This window comes from Tarenaya hassleriana, unplaced genomic scaffold (genome assembly GCF_000463585.1).
Source record: "Tarenaya hassleriana unplaced genomic scaffold, ASM46358v1 Cleome2, whole genome shotgun sequence".
Classification (NCBI taxonomy): domain Eukaryota; kingdom Viridiplantae; phylum Streptophyta; class Magnoliopsida; order Brassicales; family Cleomaceae; genus Tarenaya; species Tarenaya hassleriana.
The window spans coordinates 403,145-415,309 of NW_010965372.1; the positions used below are offsets into that span (position 1 = coordinate 403,145).

Genomic DNA, 12,165 nt, shown 5'->3' on the forward strand with positions numbered 1-12,165 from the left:
AAAAGAAACCAATTTGAAAAGAATTCAAAGTACACTACTAAGAACTTAGGAGTTAGCGTTTCGGGAATCGATTCGGGTTTGGGATGAGAATATATCGGTTCGTTTTTTCGGTTATTCAAAAATAGATGTTGAAATAGAAACAAAATATGGAGATCTGATATGATTGATAATAATTAAAGGCATAATATCAATTAGGAATAAAATATATATCATGTCAATTATATTTTGCCTTATTTCTTTCTTTCGTATCTTTATTTCCTTGTTTCTTTCAATAATTTTTTCTATAAATGTATGGATTATTTTCATTGTAATCTAACAAAAAGAAGAAATGTAGCAATAAAGTAATTCGGTTTATTTTTATTTGTCTTATTCTGTTTCCACATTTTATTTTTCAATAATAGATACCAATCGTTTTTTATATTATATTCGGTTCAGTTCCATTTCGGTTCGGTTTCGATTTTGATTTAAAAAATAGATTTTCTTTAAGCATTTTGGTTTTTTAGGATTTTTTAAAATTCGGCTTGGTTCGATCCGGTTTTCTAAAAATAATACCGCGCAAGAATTTAGAACGGTTTGAATCGGAAAAAATACCGTATTTTCGATAGGATTCGATTTGATTTTGCCTAATGGAACCGAAACGTCCATTCTTTATCAGCTTTTGTTCGTCATTTCGAATTTGGATTCAAATCCAATCATAATAGGGGGGATTAAACTGATGTTGGGTCACGAGACAAAAGTCAACCCATGGAAGACGAGAGATGGAGAATGGGCTCAAGAATCTGGGCCTGAGGATTGGTTCAGCCCATGGGCTGATCCAGGGGTAGAGATCGACGTATAGAAACAAGGGAGACGGTGGTGCGATTGGAATCAAGGAAGATCAATCAAGATTTACCATATAGTCATGTCTTTCCATTTTGTATCAAATCGAATCCCACTTACCATTAGGAGCGGGCGTTTTGATAGACGATATTCAATTCGGGTTCGGTTTGATAATAGTTCGGTTTTATAAAAATATGTATCAATCGATTATTATATCATATTCGATTCAGTTCGATTCGTCGGAGAATTAAATGATGACGAAAGAAAGTTCCGCCGGAGATAGACGGTAATTCTGTACGTAGGGATAAACATTTCGGTATTTGACTTGGATTCGGTTTGGTTATTAAAAGGTTTTCAATTTTTTGGAAATTCGGTTCGGGAGGTTGGAGACCTCTTAAACGGTGTCGTTTAGTTAATTTAAAAATGATCCATGTTCTACCAGGGTTTAGCGATTTCAAATCCCACCCAAGAAGCACACCATGCGCGGAGAAACACAAATTGTCCACGTCATCAATCTACATACAGAACCAACCAATAGGATTCGGAGACAGAGATCGCCACGTGTGGCTTCAAACCCCACCATCTGTGTAATCCTTCTCCTATATATGGCGTTGTAATCGTCCGTATCGTGTTTACCGTTTCGGCGAATTAGTTTACAGGTAGGGTTTCTTCCATCGACGCGATCCTTCTGGGATTCGTTCTCCTTATACGATAGCTTAGTGGATTTATTATTCCTTCAATCGTCGGTGAACGATTTTGTCTCCCGTGTTCGCAGAATCTCCAAGTTCTTGCGCTATTCTTGCCTGAGAAGTTATGGCTCGTACGAAGCAAACTGCGCGTAAATCGACGGGAGGGAAGGCCCCGAGGAAACAGCTCGCGACCAAGGTTTGGTTTTGTCTTCTGTTGGTTTTGGATTTAGATTGGCGTTAGAAAACGGAATCTAGGATTTTCTTTTTAGGGTTGGTTTGGATGGCATAGGAGTGATGATTCTTATGATAATCGGAATGTAGGCTGCGAGGAAATCTGCTCCGACCACTGGAGGAGTCAAGAAGCCTCACCGTTACCGTCCCGGAACCGTCGCTCTTCGGTAATTCACGTTTGAGGTTTTGAATTCATCGTTTGTATACCGTTCTATTAGATGTGTAATTTAACGAATCCAATGATTCAGTGAAATTCGCAAGTACCAGAAGAGCACAGAGCTGTTGATACGCAAACTGCCGTTTCAGCGTCTTGTCCGTGAAATTGCCCAGGATTTCAAGGTAATTTATGAGCATTGATCGTTATTAAACCTGGTATACTATAATAGAGGTTGATACAAGGTTGTCAGAAATTCATACTATAGAAAGATTGAATGATCTTCATTTGACTCTATGCTGAGACATGGATAACGGTTGCCTTCACAGAAAAAAGGGTAGAAAAAAGATATCATCTTTTGTTTCGTAAGAGTGGGTTAGGTTTGTCCAAATTGCAATCTAAACCCCAGAAACCTAGTGTTTTATTGAATTGGGTTCTTACGCATTGTTCTATGGGATTATCAGGTTGACAATGGCTAATACTGATGCAATCCAAGAAACATAGTGTTATCCTTGGGAATTGGATTCTAATGGGGGGCATGTTTGGGAATTTTGCAGACAGATCTGAGGTTCCAGAGCCACGCAGTGTTGGCACTTCAGGAAGCGGCGGAAGCATATCTGGTGGGTCTGTTCGAAGACACCAACCTCTGCGCCATTCATGCGAAGAGGGTCACAATCATGCCCAAAGACATCCAACTGGCTCGGCGGATTCGTGGAGAGCGTGCTTGATTCACACCCACCGCCTATAGTTCTCTTTGTGTTGGTTTGATTGACGATGGATTAGCTTGATTTTAAAAAAGATCATCTTTTAGTTTGTATGATAATATCTCTAGCTCTTTCATCTCTCACTGGACATCTCGTCGTCTGTTCTCTAGCTAAGCTGTCTTCTGTTTTTGTTGGATATCTGATAACCTGATGCGGTGGTATATGATGTCATATGCTTTGTTGATGTACGATCATGATCTTTTCCCTCTCGGATATGATTTTGATCTTTATAACGTGTAATAACTTTGAAAAACGTGGTTTTCGGGTTTCATCGTATATTGTCCAAGCTTTGCCGGAAAACACAACAGGTCCAAATGAACACAAGTGTACACGTCATCAATGCAGATGTATACAGAATCAACCAATAGGATTCCAACACTACGATCATGAAATATATGATATGGGTGGTCTTAAACATAACTGTAAAATTTGAATGGTTGTTATTTTTTGGAAAAATCATTAAAAAAAAACAATTTTTTCGATTTTATTTTTTATCAATTAAATATTAAACTTTTAAAATGGATCTATTGAAGTTTTTAAGTGATCCAAAAAATATATGAATTTTTCTATAATTATAAAAAAAATATTGAACTTTTTTAGTAATAAAAAATACATAGCTTTCTTCGATTGCCAAAAAAAACTAAATAACATAATCTCACGTGTTTTATCTCTTTATGACATGTCAGTTATTTTATCTATTCTGACAATGGAGAAGAGTTAAGTGTTTGTTTTGTCAAAATTAAAAAATTTAATATTTATTTGATAAAATAAAATGTTTAGTATTTTTTTGTCAAATTTGAAAGTTAAGTATTTTTTAGGATTTTTTTTTCATTTTTTTAAATAAAAAAAATTTGAAATAGAACCGAAACACAATTCGTCGCAAACCTACCCCTAATTATCTTCTTTTACACATTTTAAAAAACGATTTTTTTTTTAAATATTTCCAACAAATTTCTTGTATATATAAATCACATCTACCAAAAATCGGTTCATGGTCCACACGATAAATTTCCACAACGAATCCCATATTCATGATAACGCTTAATTTTCACGAGAAAAAGAAAACACAGTGGATCAAATCAATGGCAACTGCACCCAGATTCCTTCACTCGGGATTTCTCCATTCACCAGGAACATCATATAATAACCAGGTGGTGCGATATTTGTCGTCCTCGGTGTCTTCATGACCACTTCGTATATCAAAGATTTGCCATTTCCCACTGTCTTCAATGGCGTGAAATCCATGATGTCCAGAAACAGAAGTCTCTGATTCATCGAGAAGGAATGCGTCGTGAACGACGGGAAAACCATAGTCACCCTCACCGTGGCATTGTTCACCACGTCGTTTGCAGCGAATCTTAGTTTCAACCGGGAGTTGTACTCGATCTTGGATTGCGAATCCGGAGATATTATCTTCGGGCGTGTACCCGAGAATCCAGGGTCTAGATATGATGGTGAGAAAGCTTGTAAGCTTAGCTCCGTCGGGAAAAGCACGCCGGTGAAGTTGTAGAATGGGTTCGGGTTACTACCTCCGACAAGAACTCTTCCATCACGGAGAAGAACAGCAGTGGAATGGTACATTCTTGGGGTAGTGTTAGGGTTTAGGGTTTCGAATCTCGACCCGATTGGGTTATCGGGTCGGTATAGAACTGGAGCAAAAACCGGGTCTTGACCGGCTTGATACGAGGCCGTTCCCTTTGCGCAACCGTTGATGATTAGAACGTTTCCGTTCGGAAGAAGAATCATGTCTCCCATGACTCTTGCATGAGGCATCGTCTCTAGTGTCCATTGTGGGTTCGGATCCGTAATCTTGATCCTGATACATGGTATCGAGATGATTTAAGAGTATTACTTAATATTTAGATTTGATCTTATTTCTATATTTTATATATTTATATTCATCAAACAAGATATCGTTATACCTTGCACATGTATTGAGTGCTTCGACGAAAGTGTTGTTCCTCCAAGCTAGTTGGTATGCTCCTTTCGGCGCACCGCCACACACCAGAACATCAGCCTCGACATTGGAAGCCTCAATATTCTTCAACGGTATGAGAACCGCAGAGCCACTGCTTGGATAGGATCTCGGGTCACCTCCCGGGATCATAGGGTATGTCTTGACCACAACATTTTTGCCATAATCGAGCAGGATTGCTCGGTTATTGGCAAAGACGAATAAGTTTCCGTCAACATTGAGAAAAATAAAAGGATATAGATTGTTTTCGCTCCCATTGTCATTTGTCTCAGATAAGAACGGTAAACTATACACTTTAGGATCTTTCGTTTTCGGAAAAAATTCGAAGTTGAATTGCTCTCTACCGCCGACGATTACTTGCCGACCATCGGGCAAAATATGATCGGATGCATACCATCTTCGTACAGCCAATCCGCTCTTTATCTCTGTCCAATCACAGCCGTCCATTTCGCACGCCGAGAACAATCTCACCATTCGATCTCCGTCCTCGTCCCCTCCCGTCTGAACCAACGTTCCATCCGGCCTGACCGAACCCGACGAGCAAAAAGGGTTCGACATAACGGTGAGTGGACGAACCCTATTCGCGACGACGTCATACTCGACCGAATGAGCCGTACAATCCATCTTCGAAACGCGGTCGTTTGGATTGTTGCGGCATTTTCCGTCCGGCAAGGAGATATTGGAAGGTCCCCAATTTGTGCGGTCAAACATGACGACACGGTCGTTGCGGAGGAGCTGTATGTGCATTGCCGAGATTCCGGCGTTGCCACGGAGGAGCTCCCACCGGCCATCACCGGCCACATATGCCACGTGGCATGTCAGCATTTGCTGAAGAGTATAAGAGATGAAAACCAGATAAAGACATTTGCGAGGTCGCGCCATATGGTTTTGTCTTATGTAACAAAACTTAGTCTTGTTAGATTTGTGCTGTGGGCATTGTTGTTAAGAGGAGTTTTGCTTATATAGAGACCATAGTATAAAGATATAACAAAGGCCATTATTTTATATGACATTTTTTTAAATATCATCAAATCCATGCGGAAAGATTATTACAAATATATTTGAGGTATACAAAAGGATATGTTACGTTATAATCTATAGTATTTAAATGGTGTGACAATATATCTAAATGGTATGACAGATTGGCGACAAAAATGAAATCGTAGCTGTCAACAGAAATGTTCAACATTTAAATATTTTCAATCTTATTAAATGCTATAATATGATACATCTTAAGGGGTATGTAAACGCATTTAATTATTAATTTATTTAGCTGTCAATGTTGACAAACGATCTTTGACTGGAAAATTTTGTTTAAGCATGTTATATATCAGATGGGATTATTTAATTAGCATCTGGAAGATTTTGTATGATTTCTATATACAAAATTGAAAAAAAAAATTAGGATGGATTTCAAAATCGGATGAGCTAATTTAAGGATATACTACTGTTATTGATGTATATGAAATACATTTTTTTTTGGAATTCGGGAAAAAAATTACAGCTAAACCAAACAAAGTATAATATTGAGGATTATGATAAAAATAATTCATCCAAAATAAAACAAGGAGGAAAAATATAATATGATGAGTTAAATTTTTTATATTTCAAAGAAATGTTTTAAAAGATGATCTCACGATCCCGAAATAAAAGATTTGGTTTCGTAATTAATAATGATTTCAAAAGAATGAAGGCATTTTGCGAATTTTGACTATGGTTTTGGAACATATTGTTGTAGTGTTGTGGATGTCACGATTGGTAAATTATATATACGTATGTATGTATACATATTGTATAGATATATATATATATATATATATATAAATGATTATATATATATATATATAAATGATTATATATTAAGACATCGTGGATGCCAACGGACTTGCAATGCACATTAAAACTTTGAAACAATTTTTATGATAGAGTTGATTAATAATAATAATACTTACCAAAAAAATAATAATAATAAAAGGATTTTACATATTTTAAGCGAAATGTGAATTGATATTAAATTAATGTAAGTTTCACCGTGCGAAAAAACAAGTTTCTACATGAAAATCCGTGCAATTCACGTATTATTCTTCTATATTGATTATTTTATTGTATCATATTTGTTAGATATAAACATATTAAAAAAAATGTTATAAATCATTGGATTGATATATGAAAATATACTTTTAAAATTATCAAAGAGAATATAAAATTTACGGATTCAATAATTGTCCTGCTTCCTTCTTTTTCTTACTCTCTTTTTTCTTTCTTTTTTTTAATCTGTATTTATTATTCTTATTTTTTATATTAATTCAATTAGAATTAATAAAATCCAAGGATGACGTGGTTTTACTACAAACCTTCAAACTTTTTTTTAAAAATTTATCTATATACACTTAAAATTTTGATCCATTTTCAATTTACATAATGATTTCATATCGGTGATCCACATTGAAAAACATTGCCAAAGAGGGAAAAACGTAATTAGGATGATAGAATCAAACAAAACAAAATACAACCCTATTCAAAAACATTTTTTTTATTAAATAGCAGTTATGTTTTTTTCTAAAATCTAATTAATCGAAGACAAATCAAACACAAAAAAAAAAAATACAAATAAACCAATTTTTTTGAGGAATCCGGTAAGTTAGTTAATAAACAATAAATCTAAATCAACGCATAATTAGAGCAGAATCCAACCGAAATCAAGACATAATTTTTTTAAAAATGGAAATCCGAAATCCATATATAAATATTAAACAAAATTAAATTGGAATTAGAAATATCAAGCCGTAAACATCATCACGGGTTACATCGACAAAAAGGTTCATGAACTTGGTTTCTGACGTGGAAATAATCTCGCATGTGAACTTTTTTCTATATGGATCTGCGTATTTGTTTTTGAAAATTGTTTTGTATCAGTGGATAAATAGTTAAAATTTACCATACACCCGTGAAAAGAGTGATTAGTTAAATAAAAATTTATCTCCGATAATAGTCGGTTCTAGATATAAGTATTAACTTGGTCTTCGATCTATTGAACCTCCTAATTATAAAATAAATAAATAAAATTTACGTGAGTGACCAATGGGCTTTTATTTGATAGAATTCCTAAGTGTATTACCATGAATAATAATAATACTGCAACAAAAAAGAAAGATGAAATTAGTTTGATTTTATTGAGAGTAAGTATATATAATTAATATTATTTTTATTTATCTTTAAAATCAAACTAATTTCATCTTTTTTTTTAATTGCAGTATTATTAGTATTCACGGCAACACGAGACATAAGATTAACTAATCAAAAATAAATTTAATGATATTGGAATCGCATAATTCGATATTTGTCGTGCTTTCTTTGAAATTAAGACACTTGGAATCGTACACACTATCACCTAACTAACTGAATCTCATACAACAAAATTTTAAATGCTTTAGTTTACAAAAAAAATCAAGATATACAATATGATAAATGGTTACGTTACCGCATGCATTAATTGGACATCGTTGTAGGTAGGGATGTTTATAGCGTGCAAGAAAATATTCGATTTCATTAGATTTTATTATTATTTTTTTCATAACAAATTCACCACGAAATATGTTCATCCCAATTAACCATTAAATAAAATGACTACAAAACATTCAAAAAAAATTCAAAATCAAATTGAAAAATAAGAAAAATAAATAAAGAAACAGAGATAACATAATGTAATAAGTATATTATCATAGTAAATGTACCCATATACCATCGCTAGGTATATCTTGATTCACCACGAACATCATGTAGTAACCGGACGGTGCAAGGTTGGCCGATCTCGGCGTTTTAACCTCAACTTCATACGTGGCCGATTCACCACTTCTTGTGAACATGACGTTATCCAAAATTAGAAGCCTCTGATTCATTGAGAAGGAATGCGTGTTGAAAGATGGGTAAACCATGGTAACTTTCACTGGATTAGTAACCGCTTCCGAAATGGTGAATACTAATTTCAACTGCGTGTTGTACTTGATCCTGGACTGTGATTTGGGAGATATTATCTTCGGGCGAAGATTCGAGGATTCGGAGTCGAGATACGATGGAGAGAAAGCTTCTAAGCTTAGTTCTGTCCGAAAAAGCACGTTGGTGAAGTTATAGTAAGTATGCGGGTTGCTTCCTCCGACAAGAACTCTTCCATCACGAAGAAGAATGGCGGTTGAATGGTACATTCTCGGGATAGAGTTAGGGTTTTGAGTTTCGAATCTCGACCCGAACGGATTGTCGGGTCGGTAGAGATCCGGAGAAAGAACCGGTTCACGACCAAGCTCCCACCCCGCGGTTCCCGAAGAACCTCCATTGATGAGCAGAACATTTCCATTGGGAAGAAGGATCATATCTCCCATAACTCTTGCTTGAGGCATCGTCTCCATTACCCATTTAGGGTTTTGATCTGTTATCTTGATTCTTGCACATGTGTCGAGTGCTTTTACGAATGTTCTCTCTTTCAGCGCTTGTTCGAATGCACCTCTTGGTGCACCTCCACAGACCAAAACCTCGGCCTCGACATTAGAAGCTTCTAGATTCTTCAACGGTAGGAGAACTGCCGAGCCAGTGCTCGGGTAAGATCTCGGGTCACCTCCCGGGACCGTCGGGTATGTCCTGATCACAATGTTCTTGGAATAATCGAGCAATATCGCTCGGTTATTCGCGAAGACGAACAAATTTCCATCTACGTTGAGGAAAACATTAGGGTATAGATTGTTCTCACTTCCTCGGTCATTTGTCTGAACCAAGAACGGTAAGCTATAGACATTTGGAGCTTCGGCCGTTTTTGGGTAATACTCGAAGTTCCACTGCCTCCGACCGCCGATGATTATCTGTCTGCCATCTGGCAAAATGTGATTGGTTGCGTACCATCTCCTTACGGCCAATCCGTCATCGATCTCCGACCAATCACAGCCGTTGGAACCGCACGGAGAGAACAATCTGACCCGTCGTTCTCCGTCTTTGTCCCCTCCTGTCTGAACCAACGTCCCGTTCGGTATAACGGAGCCGGAAGAGCACCAAGTATCGGACTGAACGGTGAGTGTACGGAACCGGTTGGAGGTGACGTCATACTCGACGGAATGGGCGGTGCAGTCAACCTTCGAAACGGGGTCGTCTGGTGAATCGATGCATTTTCCGGCAGGCAACGAAATGTTGGAGGGACCAAAGTCCGTACGGTCGAAGATCACGACACGATCGTTGCGGAGGAGCTGCATGTGCATGGCGGAGATCCCGATGCTGCTTTGGAGGAGCTGCCACCGTCCACCTCCGGCGGCGGATGCCACGTGGCAAGCGAGGAGAGAGAACGTTAAGAAAAAGGAGGAGGAGGAGAGAAGAGAAAATGTGGGTTTGGCCATGTTGCTTTATCTTGGATCCGTGACTTAGACTAAGTTGTTTCCCTTGGAAGTCACGGGCTGTTTTCGAGCTTTGTGTGGTGCAGAGATGTTTGGATGGTTCTGTTTTTATAGACAAAACAGGCTAAGGTTTTTTTTTTTTAAAGTTAACATTATCATTATAGTTATATCATTTTTAATTCAAGATGCATACGGAATTGTCATGTTTCTATAATATATGAAATGGCAAGTTATTGCTTATTTAAGTATATTAAAAACTCCTACGTTATTCAACATCGAGGTCGTTTTCCCTTTAGAGATCTTTGGTATAAAACCGTGAGTTTTCTACAATGAACAAACAAATTAAAAAAAGAAACCTTTTTACTGTAATTAAGGCTTATCGTAAAAAAAAAAACAGGCGAAAAGAATGATGGAATTCTGAAAAAATTAAATCATACAAAGTTTCTAACTAATAAAATAAAACAAACAAAAAAAATTAATATTATTACTTTTTAAGTAAGTTTTAGTAATCCAAAGTTGGATAGTTCAAATGGTTTGTCTCGTTCCGAATTCAAATATAAAGTTTGGAGAACGTATATTCCAAATCACATAACTAATCTCTGACCACGAGATTAATCTGAACGTTGGTCCATACTACTCGGGTATATAAAAAAAGTTACAGTAACAATAGATTTTACGAACGAAATTATTTTGTATCAAAAGAATGACGTAATTTTATATCATTATTTTTATCAAAATTTCGAAATGGACAAACCTTATGTGCGGTTAGGGTTATCAATTAAATGGATTAAAGTCAAGAGATATGTAAACAAACGGTAATTGGAATAATTTTGGTCGGTTCCGATTATACCAACCTTTGTACCAAAGTTTCTCCTTTGACGCCATTCCCTTCATGACAACAATAACTACAAAACACCGCTTTTAACATTCCAAATCGATACAAGCTCCCATGCCTTAACCATAGTAGATGCTGAACCGCTGATCTTGTTGAAAAATGTTATAAATAATTTAACTAAATTGATGTTAAAAATATGAAAAACACTGAGAAAGAACAAAGAATATATATATTTTCTCTGAACCAATGAAAATAAGCCACGTGGATTTTTGAATAAAAGTATTTGGATAAACGCTGATTCACGTTATGAAAAACACTGAGAAAGAACAAAGAATATATATATTTTCTCTGAACCAATGAAAATAAGCCACGTGGATTTTTGAATAAAAGTATTTGGATAAACGCTGATTCACGTCCAACAGTCAATGTTTCTGTGTAACTAATTCGAAGTCACCAGTGTTGGTTTATGAATATAAATTTGCCGTTTCTTCGTCTACCCTTAATTTAATCGTGTTTACGTTAAAGAAGCCTTTTCTATTGTTGCGTATATATATATATATATATGTATATATGTATATTTGCTTCTAGTATGGGGATACACATTATCCGTGATATATAATGTATATTTGTTTTGGGTGATATATAATATATTTGATAAAAATGAATGATGTAATAGATTTTATCAACATCAACCAACAAAAAAGAAGTTTATACGCAAGTTATACTTCTTTTCTAGAATGTATTTCTCTTAATCTGCTAATAATATTTAGGGATAATTCCATTTAAAACCCTATACTTTTCTCTCGTCTCAATTTAAACCCTATACTTTTTTTTTATCCAAAAAAACATTGTACTTTTAAAAATTGGTAATTAAAACTCTATACTTTTAAAATTGGTAAATAAAACCCTGAACGAAAAACAATATTATTTAATGCTGACATGACATCTTAGTCATCTGCCACATCATCAATCCCTAATATTTAATAATATTAATTAATAAAAAATAAAAATAAAATAATAAAAATAAAAATATAAAAATAAAAATAAAATTTTAAAAATTATATATATTCATAAAAATTATACACATATATAAACATGTTTATAAAAATTTTAAAATTATATACATATATAAATATATTTATATATACATATATACATATATATACATATGATACATATATATCTATATATGTGTATAATTATTATATGTTTTATATGTATGTGTTATATATGTATTTTTCCCTAAAAAACATTATATATATATTTATGTATGATTTTTAGGAAAAAAATCATATAACACACATACATAAAACATATTTATATATA

General features: G+C 35.0%; 3 protein-coding genes across 3 annotated transcripts; 1 reads left to right on the forward strand and 2 right to left on the reverse strand.

Annotated features, from left to right (window-relative positions):
• Positions 1-1,404: 1,404 nt before the first annotated feature.
• Positions 1,405-2,872, forward strand: LOC104811393 (histone H3.3). Its single transcript, XM_010538062.1, has 5 exons — positions 1,405-1,478; positions 1,595-1,704; positions 1,830-1,906; positions 1,988-2,078; positions 2,451-2,872. The coding sequence occupies exons 2-5, from the start codon at positions 1,633-1,635 to the stop codon at positions 2,619-2,621; spliced, it is 411 nt and encodes a 136-aa protein (XP_010536364.1). The 5' UTR covers positions 1,405-1,478; positions 1,595-1,632; the 3' UTR covers positions 2,622-2,872.
• Positions 2,873-3,634: 762 nt separating this feature from the next.
• Positions 3,635-5,514, reverse strand: LOC104811394 (aldehyde oxidase GLOX-like). The gene is made up of 2 exons (XM_010538063.2): positions 4,580-5,514; positions 3,635-4,473 (listed from the first exon to the last, which is right to left on the reverse strand). Exons 1-2 carry the CDS (start codon positions 5,512-5,514, stop codon positions 3,732-3,734), a joined length of 1,677 nt encoding a protein of 558 aa, XP_010536365.2. The 3' UTR covers positions 3,635-3,731.
• A 2,699-nt stretch (positions 5,515-8,213) lies between these two features.
• LOC104811395 (aldehyde oxidase GLOX-like) lies at positions 8,214-10,093 on the reverse strand. Its single transcript, XM_010538064.1, has one exon. It carries the CDS (start codon positions 10,005-10,007, stop codon positions 8,352-8,354), a length of 1,656 nt encoding a protein of 551 aa, XP_010536366.1. The 5' UTR covers positions 10,008-10,093; the 3' UTR covers positions 8,214-8,351.
• Positions 10,094-12,165: the final 2,072 nt, after the last annotated feature.